The 19,522-nt window shown below is 47.8% G+C and overlaps 6 protein-coding genes across 6 annotated transcripts in view; 3 read left to right on the top strand and 3 right to left on the bottom strand.

Moving 5' to 3' along the window:
• The window catches only part of LOC126567939 (peptide transporter family 1-like), a 490,614-nt gene that overhangs the window by 35,002 nt on the left and 436,090 nt on the right, over positions 1 to 19,522 (bottom strand). The window lies entirely within an intron of this gene.
• Positions 1 to 19,522, bottom strand: part of LOC126568306 (mitogen-activated protein kinase p38b-like) — a 643,298-nt gene that overhangs the window by 258,325 nt on the left and 365,451 nt on the right. The gene's annotated exons all lie outside the window — the stretch shown is intronic.
• Positions 323 to 6,117, top strand: LOC126567578 (uncharacterized). Its single transcript, XM_050223795.1, has 2 exons — positions 323 to 5,226; positions 6,111 to 6,117. Exons 1-2 carry the CDS (start codon positions 323 to 325, stop codon positions 6,115 to 6,117), a joined length of 4,911 nt encoding a protein of 1,636 aa, XP_050079752.1.
• LOC126568032 (integrator complex subunit 6-like) lies at positions 6,128 to 7,912 on the top strand. Its single transcript, XM_050224431.1, has one exon. It carries the CDS (start codon positions 6,128 to 6,130, stop codon positions 7,910 to 7,912), a length of 1,785 nt encoding a protein of 594 aa, XP_050080388.1.
• LOC126568222 (uncharacterized) lies at positions 9,945 to 11,701 on the top strand. The gene is made up of 3 exons (XM_050224667.1): positions 9,945 to 9,974; positions 10,051 to 11,151; positions 11,528 to 11,701. The coding sequence occupies exons 1-3, from the start codon at positions 9,945 to 9,947 to the stop codon at positions 11,690 to 11,692; spliced, it is 1,296 nt and encodes a 431-aa protein (XP_050080624.1). The 3' UTR covers positions 11,693 to 11,701.
• Positions 11,872 to 19,369, bottom strand: LOC126567577 (kinetochore-associated protein 1). Its single transcript, XM_050223794.1, has 10 exons — positions 19,274 to 19,369; positions 18,946 to 19,181; positions 18,455 to 18,865; positions 18,186 to 18,376; positions 17,636 to 18,081; positions 16,355 to 17,572; positions 14,993 to 16,160; positions 13,513 to 14,522; positions 12,062 to 13,342; positions 11,872 to 11,982 (listed from the first exon to the last, which is right to left on the bottom strand). The coding sequence occupies exons 1-10, from the start codon at positions 19,367 to 19,369 to the stop codon at positions 11,872 to 11,874; spliced, it is 6,168 nt and encodes a 2,055-aa protein (XP_050079751.1).

Genomic DNA, 19,522 nt, shown 5'->3' with positions numbered 1-19,522 from the left:
TATTCATTTGGAAGTTGTGACAACATAAAAGCCTTTAAAACGGTAAAAAGGTGAAATGGAAGTGGATCGGAAGGATTGCTGCCAGGCTTGCAGTGATCAAGTGGACGATGCAACTTTTGTGGCGTGTGATAGTTGCAACTCATGGTGGCATTTTTCGTGCGTCGGTATAACGGAATCGCCGGAAGCCGTGGAAAAGCGGAAGTGGTTGTGCGTCGCGTGCACGGGCAGAGAGCGTTCTGGAGCGGTAAAAAGGACGCCGATCAAGCACGTGGCGGCACCAACAGGTCCAGCAACACATAACCTCAAACGGGTTGAGGTTATGATGCCCACGGTAGAAAGCGTCAATCTTTCTCCGCGTGAAACAAGCGACGGCGTGTTGGAAAATCCTAACCTCAAGTTGGTTGAGGTTACGAAACGCTTGGCGGAAGGCTTCAACCTGCACTCACGGAATACAACCGACAGCGTGGCGGCAAATTCTAACCTCACTCTTGCTAAGGGATCCGACAGTATGGCAAACAGGCTAGCCATAATGAAGCGACGGCAAGAAGCGGAGAAGAAACGGGTGGAACTGGAGTTGCAGCTGCGGTTCGTGAAGGAAGAGGAGCAGATTTTGGCTGAGGAACTGGGCGTGCAAGTGACCGCTGAGACATCGACAGTGATACCATCCTGTGCGGAGGGTGGTTCGATGGAACGTGTGAGACGTGAGGAGCGCGGTTATGCCCAGCAGGAGGTGAATGTGCATCGCAACATACCAACCGAATTACCCGTGTTTGCCGGGGACCCGGCGGACTGGCCAATATTCATCGCGCATTATGAGTATACTACGGACAAATTCGGCTTTTCCAACTGGGAAAATATGTTGCGTTTGCAAAAGGCGCTGAAGGGTCCCGCTCTAGAGGCAGTGCGTAGCCGTTTACTTTTGCCGGAAGTGGTACCGCAAGTGATAGCAACGCTGCGCTCACGTTATGGTCGGCCAACGCATCTCATCTCGGCGTTAATCGAGAAAGTGCGTAGGATGGCTGCACCCTGCATGGAGAAGCCCGACACCATCGTGGCGTTCGGTGAAGCGGTGCAAAGCATGGTGGACCATATGAAGGCCGCTGGACGAGAGGCGCATCTGACTAACCCGTTGCTGCTACAGGAGATCGTGGACAAGCTACCGATGACCGAGAAATATAATTGGGTGCGATTTGTACGGCACATCGACGAACCAGACCTCCGGATGTTTGCAGAGTACATGGCCGAGTTGCAGAGCGCTGCGGAGACGTTAACCAACCGGGAGTTACCATCGTGGAAGGCGGCGGAAGGGAAGAAGCCCAGCACCAAGGCTTATGTGCACGCACATGTCGATCATCAGGAATCAACAACATCTGGGAATAACTCAACGCAGGTAGGGAAATCATTGCGTTGTTTTATTTGCGATAAAAGGGGACACGATGTGGGAAAATGTTTTGAGTTTGTAGCAATGTCGGTTAAGGAACGGTGGAATAAGGCTCGTGCACATTCTTTGTGCTTCGGCTGCCTGGGCAAGCACAACTGGCGGACGTGCCGCAACAGGCCAGTGTGTGGCAAAGAAGGGTGTACGTACCGACATCATGCGTTGCTGCACGGAGTGGAGGAGTCTCGGCGAGTCAGCAATGAGATCGGCGCTTCGGAACCCGGGGTTGGAAGGAACAATGGTGGTGCTATTGCGGAAAGCAACCATCATCAGTACGCATCGTCTTCGTCGAAGGCACTCTTCCGGATTGTGCCTGTCACCGTGTATGGTCCGGCTGGAGCGGTGGCAACGTTTGCCTTTTTGGATGAAGGTTCATCCATGACGTTGGTTGACGAGGATTTGGCAGAGAAATTAGGTGTCAAGGGTGTGGTGGAGCCTCTTTGCATTCGTTGGACCGGCAATACAACAAGGGTCGAGGCTGGGTCCAGACGCGTAAATCTCGAGGTGGGTCCGATTGGTTCTACAAGGCGTTTTGCGGTCAATTCGGTACGTACGGTTCCAGCCATGAACCTACCGCGGCAATCCTTCGTACAGGACGAAGGGAGGTGGGAACATCTGAAGCAGCTGCCGATACAGGAATATAAGGATGCGGAACCCAAGATGCTTATTGGGTTAGACAACCTGAGGCTGACGGTTCCCCTCAGGACGGTAGAGGGCGGAGATGGTGATCCAATCGCAGTCAAAACGCGTTTAGGATGGTGTATCTACGGGAAGCCGACGAACCAGGGGGGTGATAGACTACTGCACATCTGCGAGTGCAATAGCCCAAACAATCTTCACGACGCGATTGGCAAATTCTACGAACTGGAGCAAATGGGGGTGGCGTACACACACGTTCAGGATGACCCGGATACCCAACGTGCTCAACATCTATTGGAGGTTACCACGGTTCGTGTTGGAAGACGTTTCGAGTCGGGTTTATTGTGGAAGGTGGATCATTCAGAGCTTCCTTCAAGCCTCGCTATGGCGAAACGTAGGTTCGATTGTTTGGAGAAAAGGATGGAACGAGATGGTCAGCTCAAGCTGCAGGTACACCGTCAGATTCGCGAGCTGCTGGACAAACAGTATGTGCACAAGGCAACGAAACAGGAACTGTCGGAGGCTAACCCGAAACGAATTTGGTATTTACCAATAGGAGTGGTTACTAACCCAAACAAACCTGGAAAGGTGCGTTTGATTTGGGACGCTGCAGCTAAGGCACATGGCACATCACTTAACGACATGCTGCTTAAGGGTCCTGACGAGGTTATGTCTTTACTTGGAGTACTATTCCGTTTTCGTCTGTATGCAGTGGCGGTGTGTGCAGACGTAAAGGAGATGTTTCTACAGATAAGAGTGCGGAGAGAGGACAAGCATGCACAGCGCTTCTTATGGCGGTACAATCCTTCGGACGAGCTGGATACCTACATCGTGGACGTTGTGACATTTGGCTCTACATGTTCACCCGCGACAGCGCAGTATGTCAAGAACCGGAACGCGAAAGAGCATGCCGAGAAATTCCCACGTGCGGTTGAGGGAATCCTTGAGAGCACATATGTGGACGATTTCTTAGACAGCTTTGGGACGACGGAGGAGGCGTGTCGAGTGTCTAACGAGGTCCGGAAAGTATTCAGCAATGGCGGATTCGAGCTAAGGAATTGGAGCTCGAATAGTGCAGAGGTAATTAAACACCTCGGTGAGCAGAACAGCGGAAACATCAAATATTTATCAACCATGGGGGATGATATCGAACGCGTATTAGGAATGCGTTGGCATCCTGCATCCGATACATTGGGATTCTGCACACGGGCGTGTACGGTGATAGCTGACTTCCTAAAGGCAGAGCGGATTCCAACGAAGAGAGAGGTATTACGATGTGTGATGTCATTGTATGATCCTCTTGGGTTGTTGGCGATATTCGTGATTCACGGCAAAATCCTGATACAAGATCTATGGCGAACCGGCACGCAGTGGGATGAAGAAATAAATGGCATCCAATACAGCGAATGGCGCAGATGGATAGAACTTCTCCCAACGATTGGCGACATACGCATTCCGCGTTGTTACTTTACCGAAGCATCGAAGAAAACGTACGAGAATGCCGAATGGCATGTGTTCGTCGATGCCAGCCAGCACGCATATGCATGCGCTCTTTATCTTCGCACGATCGATGAGTCCGGTGAACCGCAGTGCACCCTGGTTGGAGGAAAGGCTAAGGTGGCGCCATTAAAGCCCCTTACGATACCGAAGCTAAAACTCCAAGGTTGCGTGTTAGGCGCACGGTTCTTGCGCTACACGCAGGAACACCATCCAATTCGTGTGACACGACGAGTGCTCTGGACTGATAGCACGGTCGCTCTGTCATGGATAAGAGCGGATCCCCGAAACTACAAACCCTTCGTTGCCCATAGAGTAGTCGAGATTCTGGAGAGCACGGCAGTGGATGAGTGGCGATGGGTGCCGACAGACCACAACCCAGCGGATGAGGCAACGAAGTGGAAGGGTAGGCCGAACTTCGACTACGACGGAATCTGGTTTAAAGGGCCGGAATTCTTGCTGAACGGAGAGGACGACTGGCCGCAACAAAGATCGACCGACACAGGCACGGGAGAAGAAATACGGCGGGTAAATCTTCACACCGAGGGCCCTGATACCAGACTGTTACTCATACCTTATGAACGGTTTAGCAGGCTGGAGAGACTGCAACGGACAATTGGGTGGCTTGTGCGTTATGTAGGCAACCTGGACAAGAAGAGGAGAAGCGAGTCAGTTCTGGGAGGAGTTCTCAGCCACGAGGAACTCTATAAGGCTAACATCATCTTGTGGAAACAGACCCAGTGGATATTCTACTCGGAGGAAATTCGTGTCCTGAGCACCCAAAATGGCGATGAAGTACCCCGCGGGACGGTAGCTAAACAAAGCCGTATATACAAGCTATTGCCATTTCTGGATGAAGAAGGCGTTTTACGGATGCGAGGAAGAATAGGAGAAGCGGCGGAAGTACCCTATTCCGCAAAGTATCCAGTAATTCTACCGGGGAACTCTAAATTGGCTGAGCTAATAGTGGAGCGTTATCATCGAGTCTATCGCCACGCCAATAACGAAACAGTAGTGAACGAGGTACGACAACAGTTCCAGATCCCGAGGCTGCGAGCGTTAGTTGCGAAAACGGTGAGGAATTGTGTGTTCTGTGCAATCCGGCGGGCACTACCACAAGTACCACCAATGGCACCGCTACCAAAGGAGAGACTGGCACCGTTCGTCCGGGCGTTTACCTTCGTTGGACTCGACTACTTTGGCCCGGTATTGGTAAAGAGAGGAAGGTCGAATGAAAAGAGATGGGTTGCCGTATTCACCTGTTTGACCATACGAGCGATCCATTTGGAGGTAGTGCATAGCCTAGCGACAGAATCATGCATAATGGCGGTCAGGCGATTCGTGGCGAGGCGAGGTGCACCGATAGAAATCTTCAGTGACAACGGGACCAACTTCGTGGGCGCTAGCAGACAACTTCGGAAAGAAATCGAGCAGCGTAATGAAATCCTGGCAACGACTTTCACCAATGAACACACCCGTTGGAACTTCAACCCGCCTGGTGCTCCCCATATGGGAGGCGCATGGGAGCGTATGGTGCGCTCAGTGAAGGCTGCGATCAGCACGGTAATGGAGGTAAGGAATTTACCGAATGACGAGACATTCGAGACCATATTGTACGATGCTGAGGCCATGATCAACTCTAGACCGTTGACGTACGTACCGTTAGATCCGGAGAACCGAGAGGCGATTACACCAAATCACTTCCTGTTGGGAAGTTCTTCGGGAGTTAAACAACGGCCGGTACTACCCACTAACTATAGAGACAGCCTAAGGGGGAATTGGAAGTTAGCGCAACATATCCTAGATAGGATGTGGAGAAGGTGGATTAAGGAGTACCTTCCAGTAATCACGCGTCGATGTAAGTGGTTTGAAAATGTCCGAGAGGTAAGGACAGGGGATTTGGTACTGATAGTAGGAGGGACAATTAGGAACAACTGGAAGAGGGGTATGGTAGAAGGAGTTATTACAGGAGTTGATGGGCATGTGCGACAAGCGTGGGTTCGCACCACCACAGGAACGCTAAGAAGACCGGTAGCGAAACTAGCATTACTCGACATAAATACAGGGTGACCATACATAGTTGGTCACGGGCTGGGGGAATGTTAGGAAGGAAAATGACAGTTGGGGAACTGACGTACGAGGGACAGCTGTCAGAACAATGGTTGGGACAGGTAGCGGTCAAAGATGGGTCAACCCGGCAGTAGCGAGATAAACGGGGAATAGGTGGCACCGTTTTAAAGTTTTGGACAAAATAAATAACTAAAACCATCACCAAGTATTCTCCGTGCTATTCATTTGGAAGTTGTGACAACACAGGGAAAGTGTTCTTTTGATGCCGTTGGAAAAGTTCTTCGTGTCGTGATATCCAGCTAGTTATTTACAATACTACACAATTTATTTACAATACTACACAATTTATTGCGTGCAACAGCTGAACTGTAAGCGTAAGCGTATAATTTTATTACACTCATCTTTAAACACAAGTGTGCAGTGCATTCAAAATGTGTTGTCCTATCTTTGTGTCGTTTTTTTTTAGAGCATAGGCGCTCCAATATGACTGTGATAATTTTTCTAGTGGACAATGGTCCACTGATGTTGCAGCAGACGATGCTGAATGAGGTGCGCTATTCCTACATAAATCTCGCGAAACGGATGGTTGAATCGATGCTGAAGCTTCGTGAGTCACACGAGAATAGAAAGCTCGATCGGTACATGCTGCTAACGTACGACACACCGCCGAACCACGTAAAGGCGGGCTGGAAGGAAAGCAAGGACCAGTTTAACGAGGCATTGAAAAATTTGCAGTGCACTGGAAGCGTTCCAGAAACGGTTGCCCTTGATAATGCGTTCGAGCTGCTCAACCAGGAGCGTAGAACGGTTGGCATGGATACGTACGGGTGTGGAAGAAGTCCGTCCAATACTATGTATAGTTTTGTCATACTCATTACAAACTATCGTCCCAACCCGGTAATCATCGAAGAGCCAATGACGCCGCCTCACCTAACCTTAACTGGACCGCCATTGACGAAGGAATCGTTTCGCTGGGATCAGCGACTGTTCGGCTTGATTCTAGGAAGTACCGTGTGTACGCCATTTGTTTCGCAATTTTGTCGCAAAACGGGTGGATGGTGCATGGCGATTAACAGCAAGAAATGTTTGCATCGCTCTATCGCGAAGGTAATGAATAGCCTGAAGCTAGAGCTGATGGTAGATTTTGTACATGAAGCTAAAAAGTCCAACGAAACCGGAGATTTATCTACCATTGAGCTGCACACAACGAAGTGTGCCATCGCCTGCTGTAGCAAGAAGAGTTGGTGGCCATTTCCCGAATCGTATTGGCTGAGGGATGGTCAAACCACACTAACTCCACGCGATGCGCATCCGGTGGTGCGCATACTGTCCAAGTGTTGCACCGAACCAGTATGGAGTGTCGGTGTTCCGATCGATAGATACCAGCTGAGGGTATGCAAGGAACACGATACCACCACCTTGCCTGTAATGGACTACGGCAAGGTATGGCCTGTGGAGATCGTATCGACCATGGACCAGGTAGAGCAACCCTTCGGCTACCTTAAAAAAGAGTCGAATAGAATATTTCTCTACGTACTACCGTACGACTACATGGCACTAAATCGCTTGTTGACGGACAATCGTACTCAGTTAAATGTACCAAACAGACAATTGCATTACGCTTTGAAGCACTACATTTCCACAGTGCCCAAGTACTACTGTTTTTACTTACGCAAAGCGTTAACGGGGATAGTGGAGGAATCCATGCTCAGAGGGTTAATACCACCCGATAAGATGTACTTTCTGAATGCTGCCCTATTCAATCAGCTGGTCCATTTACAACACGAAGCTCAAAAAAGCCGCTTTCATCTGTGCAGCTACGTGGCGCAGCAGCTAATCCCTTCTGTTACTGTAGCTAAACCACCGGAAACGATCGAACGACTTAATTTACAAAAACTATTCGACGAGGAAACGGTAAAGGAAAATAAGCCACTATACTTGCAACCCGTCGTGCTACCCACCATGACCGAACGAACAACACCAAACTATCGCAACCCGTACACTTTTGATCGACGCAATCTGCTCGATACGTATAATCTCTTACGAAACACGTTCTATTATCCGGATACCGTCGTTAACTTACGACGGAATGCTCCTCAAGCCAGTGTGCCCACGCTACGTACGCCCATTGACAGTAAGGAGCTAGTGGCGGAAGTTGTACAATATCAACGGCAGCATCCTGACAGGCGCACACCTACAAAAAGGAAACCGAATTCTACGCAACAGAATCTGCCAAAAGTCAAGAAATTTTGCTTGACTGACATATAGTATAGCTGGAGTGACCCGATGAACCCGACGAAACTTTGGGCAGAAAAAAAGTGGGGGGATTATTTGATTGGAGACAAGAGCAAAGATGCAAAGATGTAACTATTTTTTGCAACGTTGCAACGCAATGTTGGCATCACACTGTAAAATGCTTTTAAAATATTAGGGATATAGGAATGAAGGAAAAGTGTCTTCCATCTCATATTTATCATCATTTTAAAGAACATAAATTGTAATATAAGCATTCTTCCATTAGACACGGAACACTTGCTCTTTTCGGCCTTCGACAGACTTCTGGGTCATCCAGATTCAACGCAGCTTCAAAATGATTTATTTGTTTGTTTCAAAAACGACGGCTCGTTGCCGTACGGTCAGCTAAAATATTGTTAATAAAAAAATTAAAAAAAATTACAACCTCATTGTACGAATTTAGAAAAAGGCGAAACCAGTAACTTAATTTTCACTTCGTCGGATAACGTATTAAACAAGAGCCAGTATTATCAGCCCTTCTCACACATGTTTCCGGTGGAGAAACTCAGAGAATGTGCAAAAAGGCATTTATATGTTTCGGCTTAGGTGGCATCGATACTGGTAATCTGAGTAAAGAATGATGTCGTTTTCATGTGCAGAAAGGGGTGTGTAGAAGAAGAAGAAAAAAAAAAGAAGTCGTTAGGAACGATCAGCTTACATTTAAGTGGAGACGAACTTCCGGCCCCGTAGAATGTCGCGAATGTCTTTGAGTTTAAATTATGTTGTTGTTTGCCTTTTCATAGGTCTCTCGTGACATAGGCTGATCCATCTGTTTCTCCCGCTTGGTCACACAAACAGATTGAGTAATAATGCGAAGACAATGGGGGAGGGTTTAATTACGTTCGATTCGGATGTTTTTTTTATCTACAAGTGATTCATATGATCTAGTTTTCTGGTGCGTTCCGGTGATAGAGGCAACAATTGTGGTGGTCTTCAGATAGTAAGCCATTCGATGAACGGCGTGACTTACTAGGTGTTAGGCCAAGGATGCCAAAGAAGGAAAGTTTTGCGTAGGAACATTTTGGTCGGCAACTTTTAGGCAAGTTAGAATATCAGGTAGAGAGCGAAATTACTACCAGAAGTTAGGATCCATTTGATATTGCCGGATCGGTTACTAGCCCTAGCGCATGTTACATATGATCGTTCATAGCTGCAGATCTTTCGTTGGATGTCTGAACTTCTGAAGTGAGACAATCCATGAAGAGTTGGTTTCCAGGGAAGAGGATTACTTTGAGGATAAATTCGGATGTAACTGTAGCTGCAGCTACCACTCCTTTAAAGTAAAGAACTTTAAACATCTGGTTCTTGTGACGATCATTCTTGCATAAGGTTTTCAGAAGAACTTTTTCAAAAACCTGTTTAACGGTTAAGGTAACCACTACGATGTAAACGTGACCATAGCTCTTCTGTAAATTGACACAAATAAATTGATATTTGGTTTCCTTGCACAACGAAAGAATTACTGTTTCACACCGAAACATCTTCCAAACACTTTCGTTGCATCACATGTCATCCCAGGTTGTTCCTGGCGTTCACCAGACGATTGACCTATGTGCGGAAAAACGGAATCAAAAAATCCCACTATCCCAAATATGCTCACTCCCACCAACCCACCCAACACAGCACGCACGCATAAACATAAACAAACGCAATCCACGATTGTTGTGTTATTGTCCAGGACAGGAAATAATGGTACGCCTCAAAACGTCCCTTATCGTTGCGTACGGTGAATCGGTGAACATGATAAAACGAATGCTAGCGAAATAGATGGTCGAACCGATAATTAGCCGAAAAACGCAGGGGAGAAATAGCGCTTTACACACGCAGTACGTCGGATTGACAGTATTGTGAGAGTGACCCGGCGTTTGTTGCTATCATGTGATACATCTCTCGCTGGGAGAAACGGTTTTTTGAGGCTGTGTGTAAATAGAGGGATCAGTGGAGGTTTGTTCCGGTCCCGGAAGTGATTGGAGCATTCCTGGCATTTCGTGTGGGCGTTACAGAGATGGCGAACTTTAATCAGATGCCCAATGAGGTAAGGCTCTAGTGACCCAGTGGCCGAAAATCTACTCATCCGAAAATAGCGACTCATCCCTCCATCATGGTTACAGATTTTGGAGCAGATATTTGATAATCTGGATTATCGGACGCGACGCAATCTATCATTGGTGTGTCGACGATGGAACGCCGTCCTACTCTCGGACCGGTACATTACCCGCCATGTATCGCTCCTGATCGATGGACAACGTACGCTTGTACTTCACAAGCACCTGTTTCATCGCATCTACCCGAATCTAACGATCAAACTGGACAACGCCATCAATGGAGATGCTTTCAAAGGGTTGCGCCTACTACCGACCATCGTCCCAACACCGTCCACCGTGAAGCTACACCTAGCCTTCCCAAATGATCCGCGCTGGGTAGCGTTGTGCGAAGAGCACCAGTTCATAAATCTTCGCACCGTTCAAACCTTCCATCTGACCGGCAGTTGCCGTACGGAACATCCGCGTAAACCCCTTACACTGCAGATGGATCAGCTCCTATCGTTGAACCTCGTGTGCAGTGGCGTCCAGGACCTGTGGCTCGTGGCACCGAAACTTTCCCGGCTACATCTGCACGTTCTGTCCGAGGAGCATCTGGAATTTCTGCTTCACTTCGTCCAACAGCTCCACACACTTAGCATCGTGTTTGATGCGAAGGAGAGCTTCTTTTTCTACCACCTTAAGCCAACCAATCTGCGCGAACTTGCGATTGATCGACGTCAGAAGGGTATGACCAAGAGTGAGCGTAACATTAGCATAGCGTTCTTCAAGCGGTTGGACCAGCTGCAACGGCTAGAGCTGCGTGTAAAGTTTATCGACAGTTACGTGCTGCACACCATTGCGGACAGTTTGAAGCAGCTGAGCGAACTATCGCTCGAAGTAGCCGAAGGTACGATCGAGCTAAAGCATATCGCGAGTCTAACCCGACTGAAACGGTTACGCATTGTGGCGTGTCGGGTGAATCTACAGAGCGTACACCTGCCGGCACTTGAATCGTTAGAGCTCGGATCGGCCGAACTGCCCGGCACGTACCTCGAGGGCATCGAAGGACTCATGGCGTTCCATCGGATGCGAACGTTGACGCTGATGAATGTGAAGGTATATCCGGAGATGCTGCAGCTAACGCCGACGTACAGTGTTGAGCGGATGGTGATCGCTTTTTACCGGAGGGTAAGTGTAATCCTAGTGTTCTTGGTGGTCGGTCTAATGTTCATCGTCTTCCTACATTTTTGTAACTGAATGGACTGCAACATAGCTTAACAATGCCTAAATCAGATGCTGGTAAATAATATACACCGTACATTACAGCTAAAATTATCCGATTTCTTGGTTCCTAGGAAGCAATAACAGGTTCTTGAGCCGTTTCTACCTCTCGAAGTTTGTCACTTCAAAGGTATTCCATTTCATTATATCCCATTCTATATTCCAAAACTAATCCTTGGAAATTAATATTACATTTTTTCGTCTGACCACCACCTACTAGCAAACTTCCATACAATCCATACAATACAAGATAATTAAACAGCATTTTTTTCCCTATTTTCAGTTGGAGGAAACTCACCTGCTAATACTGGTCAAACGGTTTCCGGCATTGCGGTGGCTTCGGGTTAGCCACTGTCACGGCGTGTATCAACGCGAAATGGACAAACTGAAGCGAATGATGCCGACCCTAGCGGTAGCGTTTGATGAAGCTAAAAGTGATAGAATTTAGAAACGTAGTACAGATTAGCGTCTTAATATTCTCCTTGGGTGGCTCGCTGTGTATGCGCGTGTAAGATTTCATTTTAATATTAATTTATTTAAAAAGAAAAGAAAAATAAAATATTGTATGCATCCCAAACGACAGTAAATGTGTGGTGTTTGTGGTCGTCCTTAAACGAATCGCTCGAATTATTCCAAGAGTTCCCGGCAAACAGCTTTCGTGATCGTTGTGGCTAGCCCAAACTCTTCCAGTTCCCGTATTTGATCGTGCAAGTTAGGGACAGCAATCGTTGTAATTAGCTGAATTTATGGATGAGATAAATAGTTAGAATTTGGAAGTACGACTGCTTTATCCTGTCCCCACATTTTTTATCCATACCTTCTTGAGTGTTTCCCGTTGCTCTTCGTCACAAAATCCTAGCAGTATGGCAGCCATATTGATTCGATTCACGTTCACACAAACGTCTGCAATCTCAATCAAATTTAGCCGGAACGAAATCGGACACTTTTGCACCATCACCAGCGACCGAGCGAGCAGTGCATCCTCCGTTAGCGACTGTTCCCTATTGGCACTACGGAACGGTTCCTTTATAAGCAACTCCCAAGCCATCCGGTATCCTTCCAACCCAAAGAGCTGCCGGTGAGCAGTGACAATATCTATCAGCGCACGCAAATGTCCCACCAATCCCAATCGTGCCATCTGCTTGAGAATTCCGTTCCAGATCTGTGGCACGTAGATGTCGTACCCGATGCAGATGAGCGCCAACACCTCGAGTCCCTTCGGATTGGTGGCGTGCGATTGCCACAGCATTTTAAGCATCGCCATTTTGTCCGCCTCTTCAAACCGTGCAACCGAAATCGTATGCATGCCGAGCGTTTTTAGCAGATGGACACACTTGAGCGCAACGTACCGCCGTTGGGTAAAGAACTCCCGGTACGTAGTACAGTTATCGTCGACCAGCTTGCTAAAGCATTGATAGATCTGCAACTGTTTGCTCACGTCCAATGCACCATGTGACGCGTCCAGGCTGGAGTTAAGTTCCGCCACAAGAAACTCGACACTCTTCGAACGCTGCCAGCTGCTAAGGATGTAGTACGCACGTGCCATACACTCGTGCACGTTCGATTCATCTTCCTGGCTCGCATCGGACATGTTATGATCATCGTAGAGCGTTTCCTCTAGCATTCCACTACCGTTGCTGAACCCATCGGCGGCAGCCGCCACCATACCCGAACCACCGAACATCGTGAGCCATTTCTGCAACAGTCCCATCTGGATCGCTTCCACGTCCAAATCGTGCAGTTGACCGATAATGGTGGCCAGCTCGTTGACGTTCACCTTCTGGAAGCAAGACTCGGTGTACAGTGCCTGGATCAGTTCCTGCGGGTTCTTCACCAGCTGGTACTGTTTCTCATCCGTAACACCGTTCTGCTGGAGCAACTGTTGCGTTTTTAGCACAGGATACTTGCGATAGATCTTTTCGATCTTATCCTTCGCTTCCGGGTTGCCGATCAGGCTCGACTCATGCTTGCGTGCAAACTGATAGCACGCGTACGCAGCACTCACCTGATCGTCACCATCGAGCGCGTTGCAAGTGATGTAATACAGGATGTAGAGCTTGATCGATAAATCACACACACTGTCGACGATGCGAAGTATCTGAAGGAAGAAGACACGGAAGAGATAATATTGAAGAGAATCCAGAGATTTTCGATGCGTTCCCAAATTGTTCTTGTCCCGAGGGGTTTTTTACGCGTTCCCAGACAACATTGGGACGAGGAAAATAATATAAAAATATCGCTAGATCAACCCATCAGTTAAAGACTTACCGATTGGAGAAAAGCTTTGTTCTTCGACTGTCGGTGCCATTCGGAGTGTTGCGATTTTTCTCTATTCTGTATCTTGTACTCGTTCAGCGAATTAATAACGGCCGATCGGCAGAAGTAATCGTTCATCTCTTGCCCATCCAAACCTTCCGCCGACGCCTTCATCGACACCAGTATCAGCAGTTTGTGATAGTTCTCGATCGAAATGTCCTCCTTCAGCAGTACCTTCAACGGATGGCGCAGTATCAGCATGAACGGGTACCGATACTTGGCAATCTCTGGCAACATATCACCGTCCGAATGTAGCCGCGTCCAAGCTTCCAGTTCGGCCTGCCCTGGACGTTGCCGACGGCGTCCGGTCAGTTGATTCGTCAAGAAGTTCAGCATAGTGCTCCAGCTCGCAGTGTCTTCCTTTGTCTCGCTGTACTGGGACAGTATCTCGAGGATGCAGAAGAACTGCTCGTAAAAGTAGCCGTTCGCCTGCTCCATGTACTTCGTAAGCTTCGTGCAGAGCAGTACATGGTTGTCAATCTCTGCCAAGTACGGTTGCACCTGTGCCAGCATCGTTTCTGCGTTTTGATTTATAACGACCACTTCCTGACCGTACGGATCCGTGCGCACGGTAAAGGTCAGCTCCTGCTGACTCAAAAGTGTGATCACCTGCGATACGAGCATCTGCTGATAGTCCCAACCGAAGGCGTCGCTTAACTTGCGCAACAGCTTAACGCTGATCACCTTTTGCTTGAGTTCTTTCATCAGATCAGACTGCGAGTGGAAGATGAAGGATTTCTTAGCCTTGAGCGATGGGTCGAGTTTGCACAGTTCGTAAAACAGGGTGTAGCGGAGCCGCTGGTTACGCTCCTCGACTGCTTTTCCTTCCTGGCCGATGGTGAAGTAGTAGAACTCGAGCATCGTGTGTAGTGCGATGCGTTGCGATTCGTTCGTCAGATTGTTTTGCAGATACTCCAGACAGGCGTCACGTTGTTCGCATGTAAAGAGTGTCATGATGGCACCTGATCGGAAGAAAGTATTAAGTGCAAATTTATCAATATCATTATTTATTTATGTTTTGTCGATACGTTGAAACTAACCACATCACGGACCAGAGCGCCTGTGTGAGACAATTAAGTGAGTACGAGGGCGCAGAGAACGAGAAGGAGCATAGAAATGGGATTGAGGATAGGAGAGCAGGAAAATCTAGGCGATTGAGAAGAAGGGAAACGAAAAAAGAACGTGAAGACAGATAAAAAGGAACTCAACTATGAAACAATATGGGTATGAAGGTATGAGTTGCGAGGGGTATGAATGAAGTATTACACATTAAATATTGAATATAGTGGAACACTTAGGGAGGAAACCATGTTGTCGAGGGATTATAATACTAATAGTGGAGTAAATGAGGAAAATGCAGCGCTTGAATTGAACGCTGTATTAATTAAAGCACCAAAGCGAAGAGTGAAATAAAAAAGCATGAAGTACTTACTGCTGTAGTTTGGTTCCTTTTGCGAGAGCATGTACTTGATCGCCTTGCGGCAAATATTCTCTGAGTACGGGGTGGGAATTAGCAGTCCAACTGTTGATTGGTACGATCGCAACATGTGCACAATTCCGATAACCGGTGGGTACTGCTTCGCACGAATCAATCCATCAAGAGTGGTCTGAAAAGTGGTAGATACGGCTACCTCATCCTGGTGTCCGATCAGTGATAGCAAATGTGCGAATGTGCCATTCGACCGTGTATCACCTTTCACACGCATTAGCACCATCTGTAGTGCCAACCCAACGCATTGCACGATCGTTTCCTGTTCCTGTACGTGCCTGTTGCGGGGCACACTGACCTGATTGAAATCATCGTTTACTACATCGAACGTTGAGAGTGATTCGCGCTTGGTACCCTTGGGAGGTAGTACACCATTGATGCCATTCTGTTTAGTCAAACCATCGTCCGCTAGCTGTGCGTAGATGGTGCTAAAAACCGTTTCCGGCATGGTGGTACGTTTGCCAAATTCTTCCTCGATGCCTACCGGATAGCACCGGGCACCGAGTTTAATCCAGCGCAGTAGCTCCAACCGGACAGCTACTTGCTTCGGACAGTCAGTTGCCGTTTGATACAGTAGCTCACGACATACGGGAAACGTGAATGGATCCTCCATCCAGGCGTAACACTCACTTGACTGCATACTTTGCATCTGCTGCGCGAGCAGCAGTGAAACGATCCGATGCACCGAAAGGAAGGCTCCCGGTTGCCGTAGATCGGTCATTTCGACAAGCTGTCCCGCTAGCAGACAGCTCAGATGGACGTTCTTCAGGAGAGCCATCACTTCGTACAGCGAGTCGAGTAGATGAATGCCCAACAGGGATGAGAGGCGTCTTAATGCACCCAGCAACAGATCGAGAAACTGGTCACGATTCGGTTGAAGCTTGTGTAGAATGTATTTAATGCCGTTGAGTAGGAGGCCGTTGCGTTCGGTTGGGTTGCCGTAGCTGAGACAGGACACGGACAATCCAAACTCGGTACGAAGTTGCACGATGTTGGCGATCTGTTGGATGGCCGTTTGTTGGTCAGGGGTGGCACGACGCTTCAGCATGGTCAGGGCTTCCAGGTACGCCGTTGACATGTCATTTGAAAGTTTTCCTCCATCGATCATGCGCTGTGTAAAAAAGGAGTGCAGGTTTGTTAGTTTGTGGAATGATCTACAAAAGAGGATCTTTTGTACAAAAGAGGTTAGGGCAGCAACTCCATAACAGTCAAGTCATTTTTGATTAATGGGATATTTTATAAATTGGGGGGTTATAAATTATCAGTGGGGGATCAAAAAGGAAGTGGCGATAACTATACACTTACAATCATCATTGCAATACTGCTCCGGCAGCATTCATCCCGCCGCTTCTTTTCCAACCCGTCCAGATACTGTGCGGCCGCAATAACGTCTCCATACTCGGCCAACTTCACCATTACGCTCACATCCGTCGTAAACGCTAACGTCGGATTAGTTTTCACGATCGCCTGTATGTCGGCCAACATCTCCGGATAGTGAAGCTTCAGTACACGCTGCACCAGCAGCCGAGTATTGATCAGAGCCTTCATACTCCAACCATACTTCACCTTCAAACACTTGATCGTCTGCGTGTTCTGTTCCGTCGTAATTTCAGCCGCAATCGGGAGATCACTTGAAGCGTACCGCATCAGAGAACTAACGGCCGGTGACCACGGTACGGGTGCAGCTCGCAAAATAGCCAGCACCGTCTGCAGCTGGAGTGGTTCATCGTACAGCAGCTCGACCAGCGTAACACAGCGCTGATCCCAGAAGCTGTTGTGCTGATTGGCAAGCAGAAACATCACATACCGTACGATCTGATCGTACAGTAGCTGTTCCTTGCCGATGAAAAATTTGTACAAAAACTCTGTGACGATGCGAGAAAGCAAATTGAGCGGTGTAATCTGTAGCAACCGGAACGCGGTACTATTAACATCCTCCTGCATGTAACAATCGAGGCTTGCCTGCAGATTGAACTGTTGCTTCAGGGTGACGAGATCGCGCAAAGCATGTGCCATCCGCTGCAATTCCTCCATGTTGCTGTCGTACTGGAGGCGCAGATCAACCAGCGGGAATTTTACCTCCTGTAGCAGCTTGATCACATCCTCGATAAACGTTAGTCCGATCATGGGCCAACCGGCTAGCTTTTGGAAGGATTTAGTGCGTGTTACGATAAACTGCACAAGAAGATGCATTAGCTGTGGCTGATGGTGCAGGATGGGACTGACGAAATGAAGCAACCACTGGACGACGTGCAGTGGGGACGTTTCCTTCGGGATGGCACGCAACAGCAAAGCCACCTTGGAGTCGTCGAGCTGCGGAAGAATGCAGGCAATATGCCGTGACCATATTAAGCACGCTGCGTCCATATCCTTTTGGAAAACCTCGGTGCACAGTTGCAGAAGGTTGTCGTGGTATACAAACTGCTGCCAGTCTTGGTCGATTTCGTACGGATCGATCAGTTTGAGCGTTTCCATGCGCAGTAACCGTTCGTTGATATCGATCACCGATTCCATTTCAATGTTCTAGATGGAAAAGAGAAGCAAAGCTTCATAAAAAAGGACTATTTGGCAAATTGAATTCCTTACCTGTGCTGCGGATACCTTTCCCAGCAGGAACTGCAAAAAGCGCTTCTTCATGTTCCTATTCGCAATGCTTGTATCCCGAACGGATGTCAAAAACAGTGGATCGTTTATGTCCATCAAAACCTTCATCAGATTACGGAACGTTTCTTCCTCGTGGGACGATGTGCCGAGACTATCGAGCAGCAGTTTTGCGCGTGCCTGATGCACAAGCTGCACGTCCAGTTCGAACTGCTTGGCAAACTCTTCCGCCTCGTCCAGGCGGCCGATTTTGATCAACTTAACGAGCCGTAGTGAAGGATCCGTTTCTGACAGTATTTTTAGCTCAAATTCTTGTACCACCGGCTCTTGGTGGGTTAGGCCGGCGATGTAGTAGATATTGGCCGCATTTTTTGGCTGCTGCACTAACCAGGTGTGCTCAGACATTTCCATTTCCTGCCGAATTTCCATCGCTGTTCCGATGTACGGTGAAATGAGTGGTGTATGAATTAAATAATGAGGATTTACCCATCACTAAAAGGGAACGACAACTGAAATAATAGCTTGCCTTACTTACATGGAAAGCTAACAATTTTCATCAGAATTTTCCCATTCGTGTCAGGCTTGGTCGTGATGAGCAGTTCAATAATTTCCCCGGTAGCTTCCAGTATTACAAGCTCCTCGATACGAAACGTGCACGGCAGTTCCGACATTAATTTCGTTAGTGGACATATCTCAAACAGCTGACCACTGTAGGTTAATGCATATCTGTGACAATAAAAAGAAACCAAAACCAAATTGCTCTTAATCTTCGTTCATTGAAGGAATAGAAAAGCTCACACTTACTTGCATCCCATCAGGGTAAACATCTTCTTCACACCATTGTACTCCGGTTTCAGTGGGACAATTTCGACGTTTGTCTCACGGTAGAAGTAAATCGAGTGCTGGTTTGCAGCTGCGATCAACGGCAGTGGACAAGCGTTCCTTCCGGAATTACTGCACTGTCGGATCGGTATGAAGCACACGATCGGGTCTTTAAACTGCTTTCTAATCAGCTTCTCGTAATGTGCGTACTCTGCCGCATCTTTCTGCTGGTAGCTACCGGAAGCAATCGATTCGACAATTTTTGCTTCATCTAGGATAAGTCTGTACAGCAATCCCTTTGTCGTGTGTAGCAAAAACCACCCATTTCCTTCGTCGAATATTCCGGCAAAGGTGGTGGTTTCATCGGTTACTGAATCGGCATTCGGTAATTCGCTGTAAGAAAAAATATCGGGTCCCATAAGAACACAATTTCCAATAACGAATGGGTTGGTGAAAGGACACGCATAATTTACATTGCAAATACAATCATGCCCGAGATGTGCAGCACAACGATTGTACCGTTAGAAAGGCCACACACGATGATATTTCCACTCGTCGATACGGCGATCACTTCCACCGGATAGCCAGCGTCAACAAACTGGCCCTGTTTGCAGCGTTTCTCATCCTCGTACAGTATCAACGCATTATCGATCGATATGATCAGACGATTGTTTTGCAAGATTCCATTAATGTTTGGAGTTTTCAGGACCTGTGATGAATGGGAAGAGTTGGAGAATCAAACAAACTGTTGTTGTGCATACAAGCCGCCGCCAGCCTGCTGCTGCGCTCCACATATTATACCGTTTTCGGGGTGGAAATCCGCAACAGCCCACTGGTACAGAACACTCCCACAATTGATTCGTCGATCGATGCCACTGGTTCAACGCAAGACCACATATTTAACAATGGAAACAAACCGAAACACAACAAAATTGAACAACACCCTTTTGTTTTAACGCGAACTCGACAAACAATGGAAGAACCGCTAACGAAAAGGACCGCTTTTTTGAGTTTGATTTTTTGACATTTCGGACGGGAACGGCGCGTATT

The sequence above is a fragment of the Anopheles maculipalpis genome, chromosome 2RL, assembly GCF_943734695.1.
Source record: "Anopheles maculipalpis chromosome 2RL, idAnoMacuDA_375_x, whole genome shotgun sequence".
NCBI lineage: Eukaryota > Metazoa > Arthropoda > Insecta > Diptera > Culicidae > Anopheles > Anopheles maculipalpis.
The sequence above is the reverse complement of the archived record's forward strand: the minus strand, read 5'-3'. Positions and strand labels throughout refer to the sequence as shown.